The sequence below is a fragment of the Lepidochelys kempii genome, chromosome 9 (assembly GCF_965140265.1).
Source record: "Lepidochelys kempii isolate rLepKem1 chromosome 9, rLepKem1.hap2, whole genome shotgun sequence".
Taxonomy (NCBI): domain Eukaryota; kingdom Metazoa; phylum Chordata; order Testudines; family Cheloniidae; genus Lepidochelys; species Lepidochelys kempii.
In genome coordinates, this window is record NC_133264.1 from 4,639,854 (window position 1) to 4,655,588 (window position 15,735).

General features: G+C 45.2%; 1 protein-coding gene across 10 annotated transcripts in view; it reads right to left on the reverse strand.

Moving 5' to 3' along the window:
* LPP (LIM domain containing preferred translocation partner in lipoma) overlaps positions 1-15,735 on the reverse strand; it is a 449,897-nt gene that overhangs the window by 227,666 nt on the left and 206,496 nt on the right. For all 10 annotated transcript variants that reach the window (XM_073359049.1, XM_073359053.1, XM_073359054.1 and 7 more), the window contains one exon: positions 6,799-6,917. In XM_073359049.1, the coding sequence (XP_073215150.1) occupies positions 6,799-6,917 (119 nt within the window). The remainder of the gene's footprint in view (positions 1-6,798; positions 6,918-15,735) is intronic.

The following is a 15,735-nucleotide window of genomic DNA, read 5'->3' on the forward strand; positions in this document are numbered from 1 at the left end:
ACACATGTAGTAAGAGACAATCCCTTCCCCAAAGAGTTTATAACCCAGTCAGGACAAAGGAGCAAGGGAGGGAAACCCTTCGCAGGTCTGCAATTCAGGTAACTTGTCTGCTTGGAGCAGCTCTCATTCTACTCAGACCAGGTTCTCCACTAGCCCCTGCTGTATCTGGAAACCTGTGTGTCTCTCTGACAAACAATGCAACCAACATTTCCAGTGGCACTTCCAGATTTCTGAGCTCCCCACTTCGTTCTCAGAGGTTTGGGGCATGGAGGAGCTAATGGAATGTCTATCAAAATTCTCCCATGCAAAACTGAACACAATTCAACCTCTTACCTTCTTTACAAAGGTGCATGGGGACTCTTCAGTAAATCTGTGTACCCTTTCTAGGGTAACTAAGGCAGAATAGGGACATGCCAGTCTCAAGTGTGCCAGGCAGAATAGGGACATGCCAGTCTCAGTTGCCAAGGTTTTCAGCTGAGTCTTTGAAATGCTGGCCAAGGACACCAGGGCTAACCCTTCTTCTTCTAAGGAGAAGAATCATGGGATCTCTACTGCCCAAGCAGAACAGACAGGGCTCATCCAAACCCAGGGACTGAATCATACTCCAGAACAGAGGGCTGAGCTGATTCTTTCAGGATTTGAACATGTCGTTCAAAGAGCTCTAAGCATTTCAAACTGGAGGCACAGGGGCTCTCAGCTGTCTTCTTGAGTGGTACAACCACCAAGCAGAGGAAAGCCAAGGAGAAGAACAAGCTGCCAGCACAGAGCCCTGTGCAGCAGTGAACTCGCCATAACAGGGTTTATACATGAGACATCAGTGATGCAGAACTCGTGCTGCTCCACAGCCCAAGTGTGAATTTCACCCACAGAGTGTGAGTGGCAAAGGTGGGAACAACGTCTAGGTTCCCCAGGTCCCTGGGCAATGCTCTAACCGCTAGATCATGCTGCCCAACGATGAAGGGAAACGCCACTTGACTGCTATTAGCTGTGGTCTATCTGCATCACAGCAATATATCTGGGACAATGCTAGAGAGAATTGTTGACAGATTCTCATTTTTTCCCCCTATGCTGTTTATAATTCCTTCTTAGAAACCCGAAAACAAAATCTCTCTCTCTCTTCCCCAATCTGTCGATTTCTCTTTGGCAAACGTCGACTGCATTTTTCTTCCTGTCTGGGTTTTTTCTTACTTTTCGGGTGGTTGTTTGTTTTTGTATTTTTAATTGAGCACAAGCCAATAGCCTCTTTGTTTTTCTCCTTATTTGCCAAAAATACCATCAGCTGTGCCCTCTCCACCTTTCTGGGAACAGGTTTCCCAGTTAATTTCAATTAAGAGGATCTTTCAAGAGGATTTCATTTTCCTCTCATTTTCCCCTTCCCTCACCTTGTTTAAAAGCATTTAAAATATATACATAAAGAGGATTTAAACCTCCCCTCCCCCTATAATGCTGTGCATCCAAACACAGCAGCACTGGGGTGTTACTGCAAGAAAATTAGAGCGTGAAACTAAGTGCTTAGGTTTCACTGTCCAAGTTGAGCACCAACTTTGCCTCGGTTTCCCCATCTGTAAAATGGGAATAATGATACTGACCTCCTTTGTGAAGTTACTTTGAGATCAAGGGATGGCAAGCATTATAAAAGAGCTAGGTGTTACTATAATAATTGCTACCCCATAGGTTACAGTTTAAAATTCTTGCACAGCTGTAACCATCTAAGTCTAATATTAGTAACTCATGGAGGAATTTAATTAAATATTTATGGCATGATCTTCATCGATGGAATTTCTAAAATAAAACGTTTTACCTAGAATTACGGTCAGCACCTTTGAAAAGTTCCACTGGTCTGAAAGATTCGGTCAGACCCGATGCAATTCCCGATTTAAAGAGAGGAAAAGTCACCAAAGACAATAGAATCTTTCACATCAGGGCAAATTTGAAGGGCACTCACTGTACAGTCATAGTGTAGTCCTGTCTGTCTACTTACATAGCCCCATCACAGAATCACAGCGACGTCAGGCTGGAAGAAACCTCGAGAAGTCATCAAGTCTAGGAACCAAGTAAACCTAGACCATCCCTGACAGGGGTTTGTGCAACCTGTTCTCAAACACCACCAATGACACAGACTCCACAACATCCCTTAGAAGCCTGTTCCAGAACTTAGCTAATCTTAGAGCTAGAAAGCTTTTCCTAATATCTATCTCCCTTGCTGCAGATTGAGCCCATTGCTTGTCCTACCTTCAGTGGACATGGAGAACAATTGATCCCCGTCCTCTTTAGATCAGCCCTTCATGTATTTGAAGACTGTTCCCAGGTCCCTCCTCAGTCTGCCTTTCTCAAGACTGAACTTGCTCAGATTTTTTTAAACCTTCCCTCATGGCCACCTCCGAAGACGGCTGCGACAAGGGGAATCCAAACCTCCGCCACTCTGGATCCCCTTAAGCGTCTACAGGCTCAGAAGGCTGCAGCACTGGTTCTTCCTCTGGTGAGTCTGCCACCCCTTCTTGTATATGGGGCTCCTCAGCTCACCTGCCCTCGGCCTTTGGGACCAGCGCTGACCCCCAAGACGCCCCAGTGATGTAAACACAACCTTCCCCCAGAACTCCACCCAAAAAAGGTGAAGCTTCTGGTTACAGTTTAATTCTCGCAGGGGGACGCAGAAGTCATAACGTAGCCAACACACATGCACTCTACACAGTCCAGCACCTTCCTGCTCTTTATTATTGAGCACATAAAGCAGAAGAGGGCACAGCTCATAGAGAACACATGCCCCTGTTTCCATTTCCTCACCACTCCAGAGCATTCTTTGGGCTGGGGTCTGAGTCCTTGGGGCCATCGGGGCCTCCCTGACTTCTGGGGCTGCTACATGCTGATCTCTCCCTTCTGAAGCCCCTCACCCAGCTTCTGTCTGTGACCTTGCTCTCTCCTGCCCCATGTGTCCTCTTCCTGCCTGGCTCCCTGTTCCGGTGTGTTCTTTATTTAAACCCCTATTGGTCACCTGGTCTCTTTTGTTCTAATCCTGGTAAGTTTTCACTGCCCTTACCTTTCCCGCTGCCGGTCAGTGGGTAGACCACACTTGATTTCCAAGGCATGAGCTACTTTTTAGCATAACCTTTGGAAGGGCTGAGTACCATCGTTAACATTTAAAGTATTCCCTATTGTCCCTGTCTGGTGTGTTCCTGCTACAGGCCCTGTCAGCAATGGTGGATCAACACACAGAAAAGCACTCATGTTTCAGCAGTTTTTCATAATGCAACTTTACAATATCAATCGGAATTCACAAGTTGTACTGACACATTCCCAATTCATTGCATTCCCGTTATTGCTGCATCTGAACTGCCTCACAATCACTATAGATTTATCCTTCCCACTCCTCTCTCAGGTAGGGAAGTATCATCATCCACATTTTACATATGGGGAAACTGAGGCACAGAAATAAAGTGATTCATCTAAGGTCACACAGGAAGTATAGAGCAGAAACAGAGCTGAGCACAGGTCACCTGAGTCCCAGTCTAGTGCTTTACCCCTTAGACCATGCTTTCTCAATAGATGTGAAAATGGTTGGTTAGAAGCTTTTATCACAGTTCTCTGAAGAAATATTATGGCACATAAGAACAGCCTCAATATTATCATTTACTGAGGGGTTTAAGATACAAATATGAAATAAACAGCAGAACGAACAGAACCACAATCATCTTTTAGTCCAATCTGGAACCCTCTATCAGGATTCATCAAAAGAGCCAAGTATCTAAAACACATTTTTTCCTCCATCGTTGCTTGCCCTTGCCTGTCTTAATCCTTATTCCTCTCTACTGATGTGTTTTTGTTACTTCTGCACGTTGGAAAGCTGATTTTGTAACATAAAACCCTGTGGATTCCTGAATTAGCACCAACTATTGACAGTTTCTACCCTTTCGCAGTAATTAAGATAAAAGAAAAGTAGATTAAAAGCAACAGATGCATAGGGCCAGCTTCAGTGTAAATCTATAGTGGAGGATGTGAAGTTACACTGGATTTAGGCTAGTGTATCAGAATTTGACCCTGAACATACGTCCCATTAGACTACAATACCATGTAAAGGAATTTCACGTGAAACTTAAAACAAACCAAGGACAATGTTAACACTGATCTTGCCCTGGCTTTCCAGAGTTCTGTGATGAGCTAGCCCAGGAAGAACCAGTGTGGCTGGTGTTTCTATGAATAGGCATGTTTCAGCTACCAGCCAAAGGGCCTGCGCAGATAGCTGGCCCAGATCATGAGAACAAGGCATGCGGGTCTGAAGATGAGAGTGAATCGGATAGAAACTCAGCAATGGCATCTTCTCAGGCCTCTTAGGGAGCATCATTAGACATGTCCACAGACGGATGTACTACAACCTAGTTAGATTCCTGGTAAAGAAGAATTCTTTAGCCTAAAAATCAGAGTTTGTCATCAATGACCTTGTACAGTTTGAGGCAGACCAGGCTACAGGCCTGGCGCTGTGTCACTTGCTTTGCCTTGACCATCATTCTAACATCCCCTCTTCTCAGAGAGGTAAGAGACACAACAACATTGGCCAGGAAATCACCTAATTCCCCAACGCTAGGACGGCCCATGCTGCCAGTTTCCCTGATAATCCTGGCATTTAATGGCTCTGAAGCCAGGGTCCTTGCTCAGGAATGTTAACCTGCTTCCAGCCAGACGCTGGATAGGGTCTGTACACCCCACTGCAAGACCATATTCTATCTCTGCACTTAGAAAGGCAGAACTTCAGCATCTGAATGTCTCACAGTAATTAACGTATTTATCCTCACAAGACTTCTCTGCTACTATCCCCATTTTATAGACAGGGAACTGGGCCACAGGGCAGATTAATTTCAGGTTTCAGAATAACAGCCGTGTTAGTCTGTATTCGCAAAAAGAAAAGGAGTACTTGTGGCACCTTAGAGACTAACCAATTTATTAGATTAAGAGATGTGCTCAAGGTCATGTGACAAAGATAGGAATTTAAGTCAAGTCTCTCGAGACTCAGCTCAGGGTTTTCTGTAACAGTCCATCCCAGGATCCATCAGGACCTTGTCCAGGTGGCAAAGGAAATCCAAAAGGAAAGGTGTAACATGTTTCACTGCACATGTGCTTCTCTAAGAGCAGACTCCCTGAACCAGACCCAGTTCCCATTCAAGTCAAGGGGAAGGGGCCTAGTGACTTCGGCGAGAGTTGGATCAAGCCCTGTGTCCCTTTAATAACCCAGCATGTTGGGGGTCAAATATTTTCTCACTCGGGAAGCAAACAGCTACAGTTGACTTGGTTTTAAGGGATCTCATAAGAATGGCCATACAAGGTCAGATCAAAGGTCCATCTAGCCCAGTATCCTGTCTTCCGACAGTGGCCAATGCCAGGTGCCCCAGAGGGAATGAACAGAACAGGTAATCACCAAGTGATCAATTCTCTGTCGCTTATTCCCAACTTCTGGCAAACAGAGGCTAGGGAAAAAGAAAAGGAGTACTTGTGGCACCTTAGAGACTAATCAATTTATTTGAGCATAAGCTTCCGTGAGCTACAGCTCACTTCATCGGATGCATAAAGTGTAAAATACAGTCAGGAGATTTATATACACACAGACCATGAAAAAATGGGTGTTTATCATACACATTGTAAGGAGAGTAATCACTTAAGATGAGCTATTACCAGCAGGAGAGTGGGGTGGGGGGAGAGAAAACCTTTTGAAGTGATAATCAAGGTGGGCCATTCCACCACATTTCCAGGAGTTAACAGAGGCTAGGGACACCATCCCTGCCCATCCTGCCACTGATGGACCTATCCTCCATGAACTTATCTTGTTCCTTTTTGAACCCTGTTATACTCTTGGCCTTCACAACATCCTCTGGCAAGGAGTTCCACAGGTTGACTGTGCGTTGTGTGACAAAATACTTCCTTTTATTTGTTTTAAACCTGCTGCCTATTAATTCAATTTGGTGACATCTAGTTCGTGTGTTATCCAAAGGAGTAAAGAACACTTCCTTATTTACTTTCTCCACATCAAGCATGATTTTATAGACCTCTATCATATCCCCCCTTAGTCGTCTCTTTTCCAAGCTGAAAAGTCCCAGTCTTATTAATCTCTCCTCAGACAGAAGCCGTTCCATACCCCTAATAATTTTTGTTGCCCTTTTCTGAACCTTTTCCAATTCCAATATATCTTTTTTGAGATGGAGCGACTACATTTGCAAGCAGTATTCAAGATGTGGGCATACCATGGATTCATATAGAGGCAATATGATATTTTCTGTCTTATCATCTATCCATTTCTTAATGATTCCCAACATTCTGTTTGCTTTTTTGAATGCACACTGAGTGGACATTTTCAGAGAATTATCCACAATGATCCAAGATCTCTTTCTTGAGTAGTAACAGCTAATTTAGACCCCATCATTTTATAGGTATAGTTGGAATTATGTGTTCCAATGTGCATTATTTTGCATTGATCAACACTGAATTTCATCTGCCATTTTGTTGCCCAGCCACCCAGTTTTGAGAGATCCTTTTGTAGCTCTTTGCAATCTGCTTAGGACTTAATTATCTTTAGTAGTTTTGTATCATCTGCAAATTTTGCCACCTCACTGTTTACCCCCTTTTCCAAATCATTTAGGAATGTGTTGAATAGGACTGGTCCCAGTACAGGCCCGTGGAGGACACCATTATTTACCTCTCTCCATTCTCAAACCACAACACTCCCCTACCTCTTGTTTGATCACCATGAACATGCAGCTCATAGTCCATCCCAACTATGACCTGTCTGAGCAGGAAACACCCAGACCGCCTTACCTGCACACTGAAACCAGCCTCATCTGTAGAGGGTGGTGGGGGAAAGCCACCAGGAGGCGCCGGGAGGTTCCCAAGATCATCTCCAGGAAGTGGTGGTGGTGGCGGAGGCAGAGGGAAATCTACAACAGAAAATCACAGGATTTAGGCTTAAGATAGTGCAAACGAGCCAGCGAATTTCAACATGCAGGGAGGGGGAAATGAGGCCAGCGGTTAGAGCAGGAGACTGGGCAGTCAGGATTCTTGGGTTCTACTCCCATCCGTGCTACTGACTCATTGTGTGACCTTGAACAAGTCATTTAACTGCTCTGTGCCTCAGTTTCCCCCGGCTGCCAAAGGGAGTTAACATCATCCACCTATTTCACACAGGGCTTATGAGGGTTAATTAACGTTTGTAAATTGTTCTGAGATATCTGCATCCAAGGCTCGAGGAGCCACATGCCATCTCTTCTACATCTTCACTGCAGTGAACCCAGAAGCACTTTAACCCCTGAGGAAAGTCTCAAATACATCCAGGGAGAAAGCTGATGGTGGCCATATTGACCACAGGATAGCAAGCCTCTTGAGAAAGCTGTGGTGTCCCTAAATCAATACCCAGTGGATACACTGCCGCATGGGAGGAGTTACCTGCAAATCTACATAAAGAGGGAGATTTGTGTTCCTGGGGGATAGATTTTTTATTCCTTTTTTCCCCTTTATTTTTTTCAGATGCAAGGACTGGTAACAAACCTGTGATTGTCTGTACAGCACCTAACACGATGGAGCCCTCATTAGGGTTTCTAGGATCTGCTGTCATACAAACCACTAATAGAGAGCAATAATACTACTCATTCAGATTAGTCCCGAGAGAGCTCTTTCCCTGTGTCCCCCTTAGATGACATGGACACGTGAAGGATGCAGAACGGTGTATAGGTGGCATGAAAGCCAAGGCGTTGAAGATCTGGTGGGGGGAAGTACAGGTTAGTTTAACTCCAGCCCTGAATTTGGTTTCCTGGGAGAAAGTTCACTGTAATTCTGGCTGCTTTGGGATAAAGCACAAAGCTCTGTGCAGCCAGCATTATCATACAGAAAGGATCACTGCTGGCTCTCCTGTGGGCATTTGTGTGTATGGATTAGAACAAAAATATTAGCATTTTAAACAAACATCCCAAATGTTGATCCAGGGGCTGCTGCTGAGTTTGGTCACTTGACAGGGCTTTGGAGCAGAGCCCAGCGCTGGAGCGCGGAGCAGCTCTGGAGCAGTGGAGCTGCAGGTTTTTGCCTGGAGCTGGAGCGGAGCCGGAGCACAGCTCCGAAGCCCTGCTTGCAGACAGTGTTTTAGCAAACACGGGCTCCCTCAGTAACAACCCTCCCGTGTCCTGACACCACAACCGACCGGCAGCTCAATTGTTTATCTTCCAGGTGAGAGCCCTGGGGGCTAACTCCAAGTTGCCAGGAGGCTGGGTTGAAAGCACTTCTCACAAAGCGCTCGGAGGGGTTCCTGAACCAGAGAAATGGGGGGTGACATCAGCTGGCAACATCCAGAACGCCTCTCCCTGGCTTTCACCACAGTTAGCTTTCACTTTTGAACATCAGCAATGCACACGCACCCACTGTATATTGAGGGGGAGACAGTGACAGGAGATGTAGTGAGCAGGATTCCGGCTACTTAAGCAACGTGAGAGGGTGTGGGTGGGGAGTCCTCGGAAGCTGCAGGCACTGAGAATTTGGATCAGGTTCCAAATGAAATAAGGTTTTTAGACCCTGCTCTATTACAGACTCTGGTAGAACCTACAGAGCTGACCAGATGTCTCATGCCGTCTGGTATCCTGTCTCAGAGAGAGGCCAGTGCCAGCTGCTTCAGAGAAAAGAGCAAAACCTCCATAGTTCAAAATTATGGATCAAAGCTTCCCTGACGGTCGTTTCTTCCTAAACCCATGCAGTCAGTGGTGGCTTATGCCGTGAAGCATGAGGGTTTGTAGCCGTTATAAATTGCTATCCTAAAACAACAGAGCTGGGCATGTTCTTATTATGCATAGAAATGTCTTTAATCCTAAATCTTAGACTGTGCAGTACCATGAAGCAGTGTGTTCCACAGGTGATTTATGTATTATGTAAAATCATTTCTTTGTATCAGTGTTAAATGTGTTGCTTTAAAATTGTATCATGTGCCCCCTTTGTATTGATCTCAGAGATAATTTTCATGGTGTCAGGGATCTTGGGGGTGGGGGGAGAGATCCTCTTGCACTGACCCACTGAGAATCTGTTAGCAGTAGCTGGACATGCATATTACTTGTATCACTGAAGCACCTAAGTAACTGTACCAAGAATCGGTGCCTCCCTGTCCTAGGTGCTGTACAAGTAAAGGATGGTCACAAAGAAACTGCCTGCAGGTTTGGGCAATGGTGGACCTTGACTCTTCCTGTGTCTTCACTTTCCTACATTACATAAATATGATCAGATTACCGCTCTGAATCTTGTTCTGTCTTTGTACAGCGCCTAGCACAATGGGGCCCTAGTCCACGATAAGCACTCCTAGGCAACACAGTAATACAAATAAATAATTATGACTATATTCAGAGGGAGAATTTCCCTCTTCCTGGACACTTTTATATCTTCTCCGTACGTAACCCTGTGGCCTCACAAATAAGGATCAGACATACCAAGGGCTTGATACTTATTCTAGCTCAGCCCACAGGACAGCTCATAAGAACAGCCGTACTGGGTCAGATGAAATGTCCATCCAGCCCAGTATCCTGTCTTCCAACAGTGGCCAATGCCAGGTACCCCCAGAGGGAGTGAACCAAACAGGTAATAATCAGTGATCTCTCTCCTGCCATCCATCTCCACCCTCTGACAAACAGAGACTAGGGACACCATTCCTTACCCAGCCTGGCTTCTAGTGCTTAATCCGTCTGGTGCCCCATGCATAGCTTCTGCTCCACCAACAAGGCACACCCTGTTGTGCACCAGGCAAGGACTCGCCCTGCCAAGGCCGAAGTTTGCAAAGAAGCAGAATATGGCCCAGACTGCCTTGTTTCCCTGTGGGAGAATCAACCAACCAGACACACTAACTGAAGGTGGCACTCCCAGCTGCCTCTAAACAAAGTCCTCTCAGAGTTCAAAGAGGCATGACAAGATACACAAGCGTTGCCAACATGTGTCAGAAGGGGCACAGTCAACTCTGGGACAGCACCGCGGCCTGTGTCCGGGGTTTGAGCCCATGTCCATTTAACACCAGTGTCCATTCCTGGTCTGGTGGCACTAGCAACTTGCTACATAGATTCACTGGAGCAGATCCTTAGCTGGTGTTAATGGTCAATGGAGCTATGCCAGTTTCTACTGGCTGAGGATCTGCCCCATAGATTTTAAGCCAGAAAGGTCCATTATGACCACTCACAGTTTGATCTTCTACTTGACGCAGAAAAAGTCACTGAGGGATTCCTGCATTGAGTCCAGCACTCCCGGCTGACAGCAACGCTGTCCCTTTCTCCCAGCGTCGGACACAGTTCCCCTCAACACTTTTCGATGAGAAATCTCTTACGATTCCCGAGAGTTTTGCAGAAATCTTTTTCTTGCTCTCCCCGCCCCCATATTTCGGACAGTGGAGTAGAGTGCGCCTCTGTTGCAGGCTCTCTTCTGTCACGCCAGTCACAGAATCGCTCTTCTTTCGGTTTGGACCATGCTGGATGCCTCTCAGCTTCCACTTCTAGCTCACAGTCACAGTCAAATAAACCCTCCATCTGCAGTTTAGTTTACAATGAATTCAAGCCCAAGCCTCTTCCCCAAACTCGGCTGATCCGCCTGCAGAACCTGTCTCTTCCAAGCCCGAGACATTTTTCCCCGACAGGCACTCTCACCTCCCTTCTCTCCCTTGGAGAGAAGGAACCACACTGTCAGCTTCTTGCTGCTGGGTTCCCACAGCTGATAACCGTGCGAGTCACCCTATGGCACTCTGTTACACCAAAGCATCATCTCCATTTTATTTCCAGATGTGACAAAGCTAAGTGCGGTGAAATCATGCCTACGTATCTCCCTCTGTGCGATATGCAGACTCACGCCGTGTCTGTTTACACCCCCTCTTTCAACCACCAAGCTCATCTCTTTCTCGTCCCCCACACTCCTGAAGGAGCGCTCAGCAGCAGTTGCCAGGCAGGCCCGATCCTGTGATATCTCAATGGACATACCTTGACATTCTCTGGCAAAGAGCCCTGGTGCTTAAAGCACTTCTATGTCCCTCCCCTATGTCTGTACAGAGGGGATAACTGGAGCAGAAAGGAGCTAAGTGATTTGCTCAAGATTACACTGGAAATCTATGGCAGAGCCAGGAGAATTCCATCCAGTGCTTTAACCACAAGCCCACTCTTTGTACCTGAATCATCATTCATCATGATGACATAAGGCTTTTTTATATATACCTCCTGGCTTCATTTCAGATCCCTGACAGCCATCCACAAATCCTTACCCTTATTGCTAGGCTTGGAAGGACTAGGTTTGCACCGGTACATGTTGGTAAACATTGATTTCACTGTACACACATTTCCAAACCCACAAAAAAATATTTCTTTCCACCATCATCGACATTTACAGAGAGGCAAAGTAAGAAAAACGCTACTTACTTGAGAACTTAAAAGAGTTTGATTTAAGAAGATTTACTTTGTATATTTTGACATGTGATGTTGACCCCTCCCCACCACATAATTTCATGCCCCTGAAAAAATAGATAAAAATTGCGTAAAAAGTAAACATGGATCTCAGTCGAAATTTAACAAATTTTAAATCGAATTCTGCCAAGCCTACTAATTGCCATGGAAGTAATTCTGTATGTTTCAGTAAAATAGGCTTTTATTCTTTTCTAGTATGTTTTAAAAAAGAAGTTTAGACATTTTATTAGCGTACTTGCCAAACATAAACCCAAAGAATACACACCTGAAATGAGAAAGGCGGCATTAAACTTCCTGGGAATATTTGGATTTTTGCCATTGGGTGCTCAAAAGACCTCCAAGTGGGTGCCAAGTTGCGATATATAAAGTATTAGCATATCAGACTCCTCTCTCACTCACAACCCATCCCCGCAAACACAGTGAATCCTATCGGGTGCTGCTGGCTGTAAACACTGTGCTTGGCTATGAGCATTTGCAGGATCGGGCCTATAAAAACTGCTCCAGTGTTTTCAAGGGGAATCTGGCTGCCAATCGGGAATCGAAGTGCATCAAAGCAAATGGCCTCCACTGACTAACACAACTGTTACCGTGCGATTCCAGACCTGGGAAGGAATCACAGCTTGGTAATTTCCAGACACATGTAAAGGTCCACTTGCCTGGTCAGAACAGGTTGTTTGAAAAATTAAAACAAAACATCTTTTCTGGAACAAGCAATAACTTCTTACTGAAATAAATCAACCAGCAAAACAAGATTCATGCTCGTGTGCCCAGATCACTGGCTGACATCGGAAAGCTACAGGACTAGATGTTTTTCCATTAGTCTCCTATTATCTTGAGTACTTCTAATTCTGAAGTCGGTTTAGTGCGGGTTAGAAATATCCGGAGAAAAAACCTCTTCTGCTTACTCTCAGAACAGAAAGACTAAGGGCAATGGCAGAACAAGATTGCTCCCTGCTGGCTCCTCCCGCCCCCCTCCCCATGTGCTTCAGCTCTGAACGGATCATATCTAAGGATGAGAACGAGGGGATAATGCAGGCTCCAATGCCAAGCCCTTAGCCTCTGCCAAAAAGGTCAAACAAAGAGCCAATGACCATTTTGTGGCAGTCTGTTATGGTGGTTTTTATAACTGTGGCTGGAAATTGCAAGCTATCACGGAGGGGGAGAGAGAGAGGGGGAGAGAGAGTTTTCCTGGTCCTGTCTGCAGGCTAAGGGACTCTGTGGGGAAGCAAGCAATTAGAGTCAGTCTGAAAACAGACAGACTACAGCAACGTGGCGCCAATTGTGCCTCTCTGTCTTAGGAAGCAGTCTGCTTTGTCTCTCTCTGATTTGGGGTCCTTGTGTATTATTGTTCTGAATTCTAAAAAATAAATCTGTGTTACTTTGCAACCTTTCAGCACAAGTATTGTTTGTTATTATCTAACTTCTCTCTGGGTATACCACGAACATAACAGGAATGTGGTCACTTATGTACTAGCCCTTACATTGAGACCCCTAATTCATTTCACATCAGTCAGAGAACCTTCAGAGCGTACTGACTCTTGACCACTACTCCTCTCTCAGACTCTCTCTCAGACACACACACCTTTATTCTATAGTAACAGGTTGAAAGCACCTCACTACTGTAATGTCCTACAGTATTATTAACAGCAGACAAACCCTACAGCTCACAGCAGTGGTACTGCTGTGTCTTTATACACATGCGTTGTTCTGGATTTGAATCAGTGACCTTCTGGTGTGACTCTGTATCCTATTTTCAATCCTATGAACCATCAAATTTCCCAGTATAAACAAGTCATAGGATCACTGGCCCCTTGAAGGGAAGATGGGCCAGCCACACCTGTGCCATAATTAATTAACTGCTTTCCAGGGCTAAGATGGTCAGGTGACACCTTAATGGGCCCTGGGCCTTATACAAGGACAGAGATCAGCCTGCAGTTGGAACCACAGGAGTGGGAAGGCTCCGGTGGAAAGCACTGAGCCAGAGTTTGCAAGAAGTGGGGTACTCCAAGGGAACCTGCTTGGGGGCTGAGAGTTCTATAATAGCTCAGGGAGAAACTCTCAAATGTGGCCTGGATAGGGGCTGGGAACAGGGCTCAGAGGATGGGCTGAAGAGAATCCTTGAGGGGCAGAAGAATCTTTGTTGCTGTTGTTAGGACTCTGTAGTTTGGACTCTTGCTACCCGGGAAGGGATTAGGTTTGTTTGTGACTTGGTCAGAGGACTAAGCCACTTTTCCAGCACAGATGGGGGCACAGAGAGCCAAGACACCCTCCCACCTCAGAAAGGAAACTGAGGCAGGGAGCACTAATAGTGTCACACTCGCCCAGTAGGGCGTGCTACAGGGAGGTCATGCCTTATGACAGGGCATTTATCTACAGAATTTTTGTTGCTGCTGCTGCTGTTTTTTAATGTATGTTATTTGACCAGGACAATGTTTAAGGAACCAAAATAGCATTGTAGAAAGAAACCGACCAACAGTCATTTATACACTCAAAACAGTCACATGACTGCATATGATTTGCATGATCTACCTAAACATGCCAATTCGGCCTGCGATTAGTATATTAAACTAACATACCTACCAGATTTCAGAGTAACAGCCGTGTTAGTCTGTATTCGCAAAAAGAAAAGGAGGACTTGTGGCACCTTAGAGACTAACCAATTTATTAGAGCATAAGCTTTCGTGAGCTACAGCTCACTTCCTCAGATGCATATCGTGGAAACTGCAGCAGGCTTTATATATACACAGAGAATATGAAACAATACCTATTCCCACCCCACTGTCCTGCTGGTAATAGCTTATCTAAAGTGATTTCCAGCACAAATCCAGGTTTTCTCACCCTCCACCCCCCCACACAAATTCACTCTCCTGCTGGTGATAGCCCAGTGATGGCTATCACCAGCAGGAGAGTGAATTTGTGTGGGGGGGTGGAGGGTGAGAAAACCTGGATTTGTGCTGGAAATCACTTTAGATAAGCTATTACCAGCAGGACAGTGGGGTGGGAATAGGTATTGTTTCATATTCTCTGTGTATATATAAAGCCTGCTGCAGTTTCCACGATATGCATCTGAGGAAGTGAGCTGTAGCTCACGAAAGCTTATGCTCTAATAAATTGGTTAGTCTCTAAGGTGCCACAAGTCCTCCTTTTCTTTATACCTACCAGAGTCACTCTTTAGACTCCCATGCTCTTTACCAGCTGTTAATCTTCCCATGTTAACTACATTTGCTAATCAGCTACTGTATTAATAAGCAGCTAAAAACAACTGGCTAATTTCACTCTCAGCATTTAAAAAAGGAACATTGACTCTGTCAGATAGTTGCACTAAAAATTTACTGCACCACCTGTTAGCTGAAATATTGCTTTTATGGATTTACATTGTATTAAAAGGTCACTGGCTGTTTAAGACTTAAGCAGTTTTAATTATTCTAAAAATCTCTTAACAGTAAGAAAAGGAAGCTCAGAACAAACAGCAGCAGGGATTCTAATTAAAAGGGCCAATTCATCTAATTTTATTTGGGGTTAATTATTCAGGATTCACTCTCCGATGTGTAAGGAATAGCAATTAGTAATTTTAGTGGTTTGAAGAACATTGGAGGTATAATCAGTTAAAATGAGTGAGTGTTTACAACACAAGATGGTGAATTAGTTTCTCCCAGCTGGAGAACGGGAACATTAGTCCCCTACAGTTCAAGACTATGAATCGCGAGTGCTGGTTAAAATATTCTATTCAAATAAAAAACCACACATCAACAATCATCTGGTATTTTTGTTTACTGCATGGAAAACCAACCTATAGACGCACCATGTACCACATCAGTTTAGCCTCCTGCTTCTGAAACTTCATTATCACCACTGCTGACCCAGCTACCCGAGATTCTACTGCAATAAAAAAAACAATTCTCCTTCTCCTCGCCGACCCCAGCCCACCACACCTATAGTTAGCATCCCTCTGAACCCTTAGGTGGGATTCTGATCTGGTACATGAGTGTAACCCTGGAGTAGCTCCCCTGAAATCACTCCAGATTTACTCTGGTGTAACTGAGGTCAGAATCTAGCCTCCAGTTGCAAAAGCTTTCCCAGGCACAGCTGTTCCACCACTGAGCCTCCAGTCCACCTTTCCTATATTTTACCTTTAACCTGAACAAGCCAAGATGATTTGCCTCTCACTTAACATGACAGGATACTCCTGGGACGGCTTCCCCCCCGGGGTGCCACCTCAGTTAAAATCACCACCGGTGTATGAAGTGCAAATCTCTTTTCCACCTGTGGTCACTGATGCAGAAAACCTCAGGCTCCC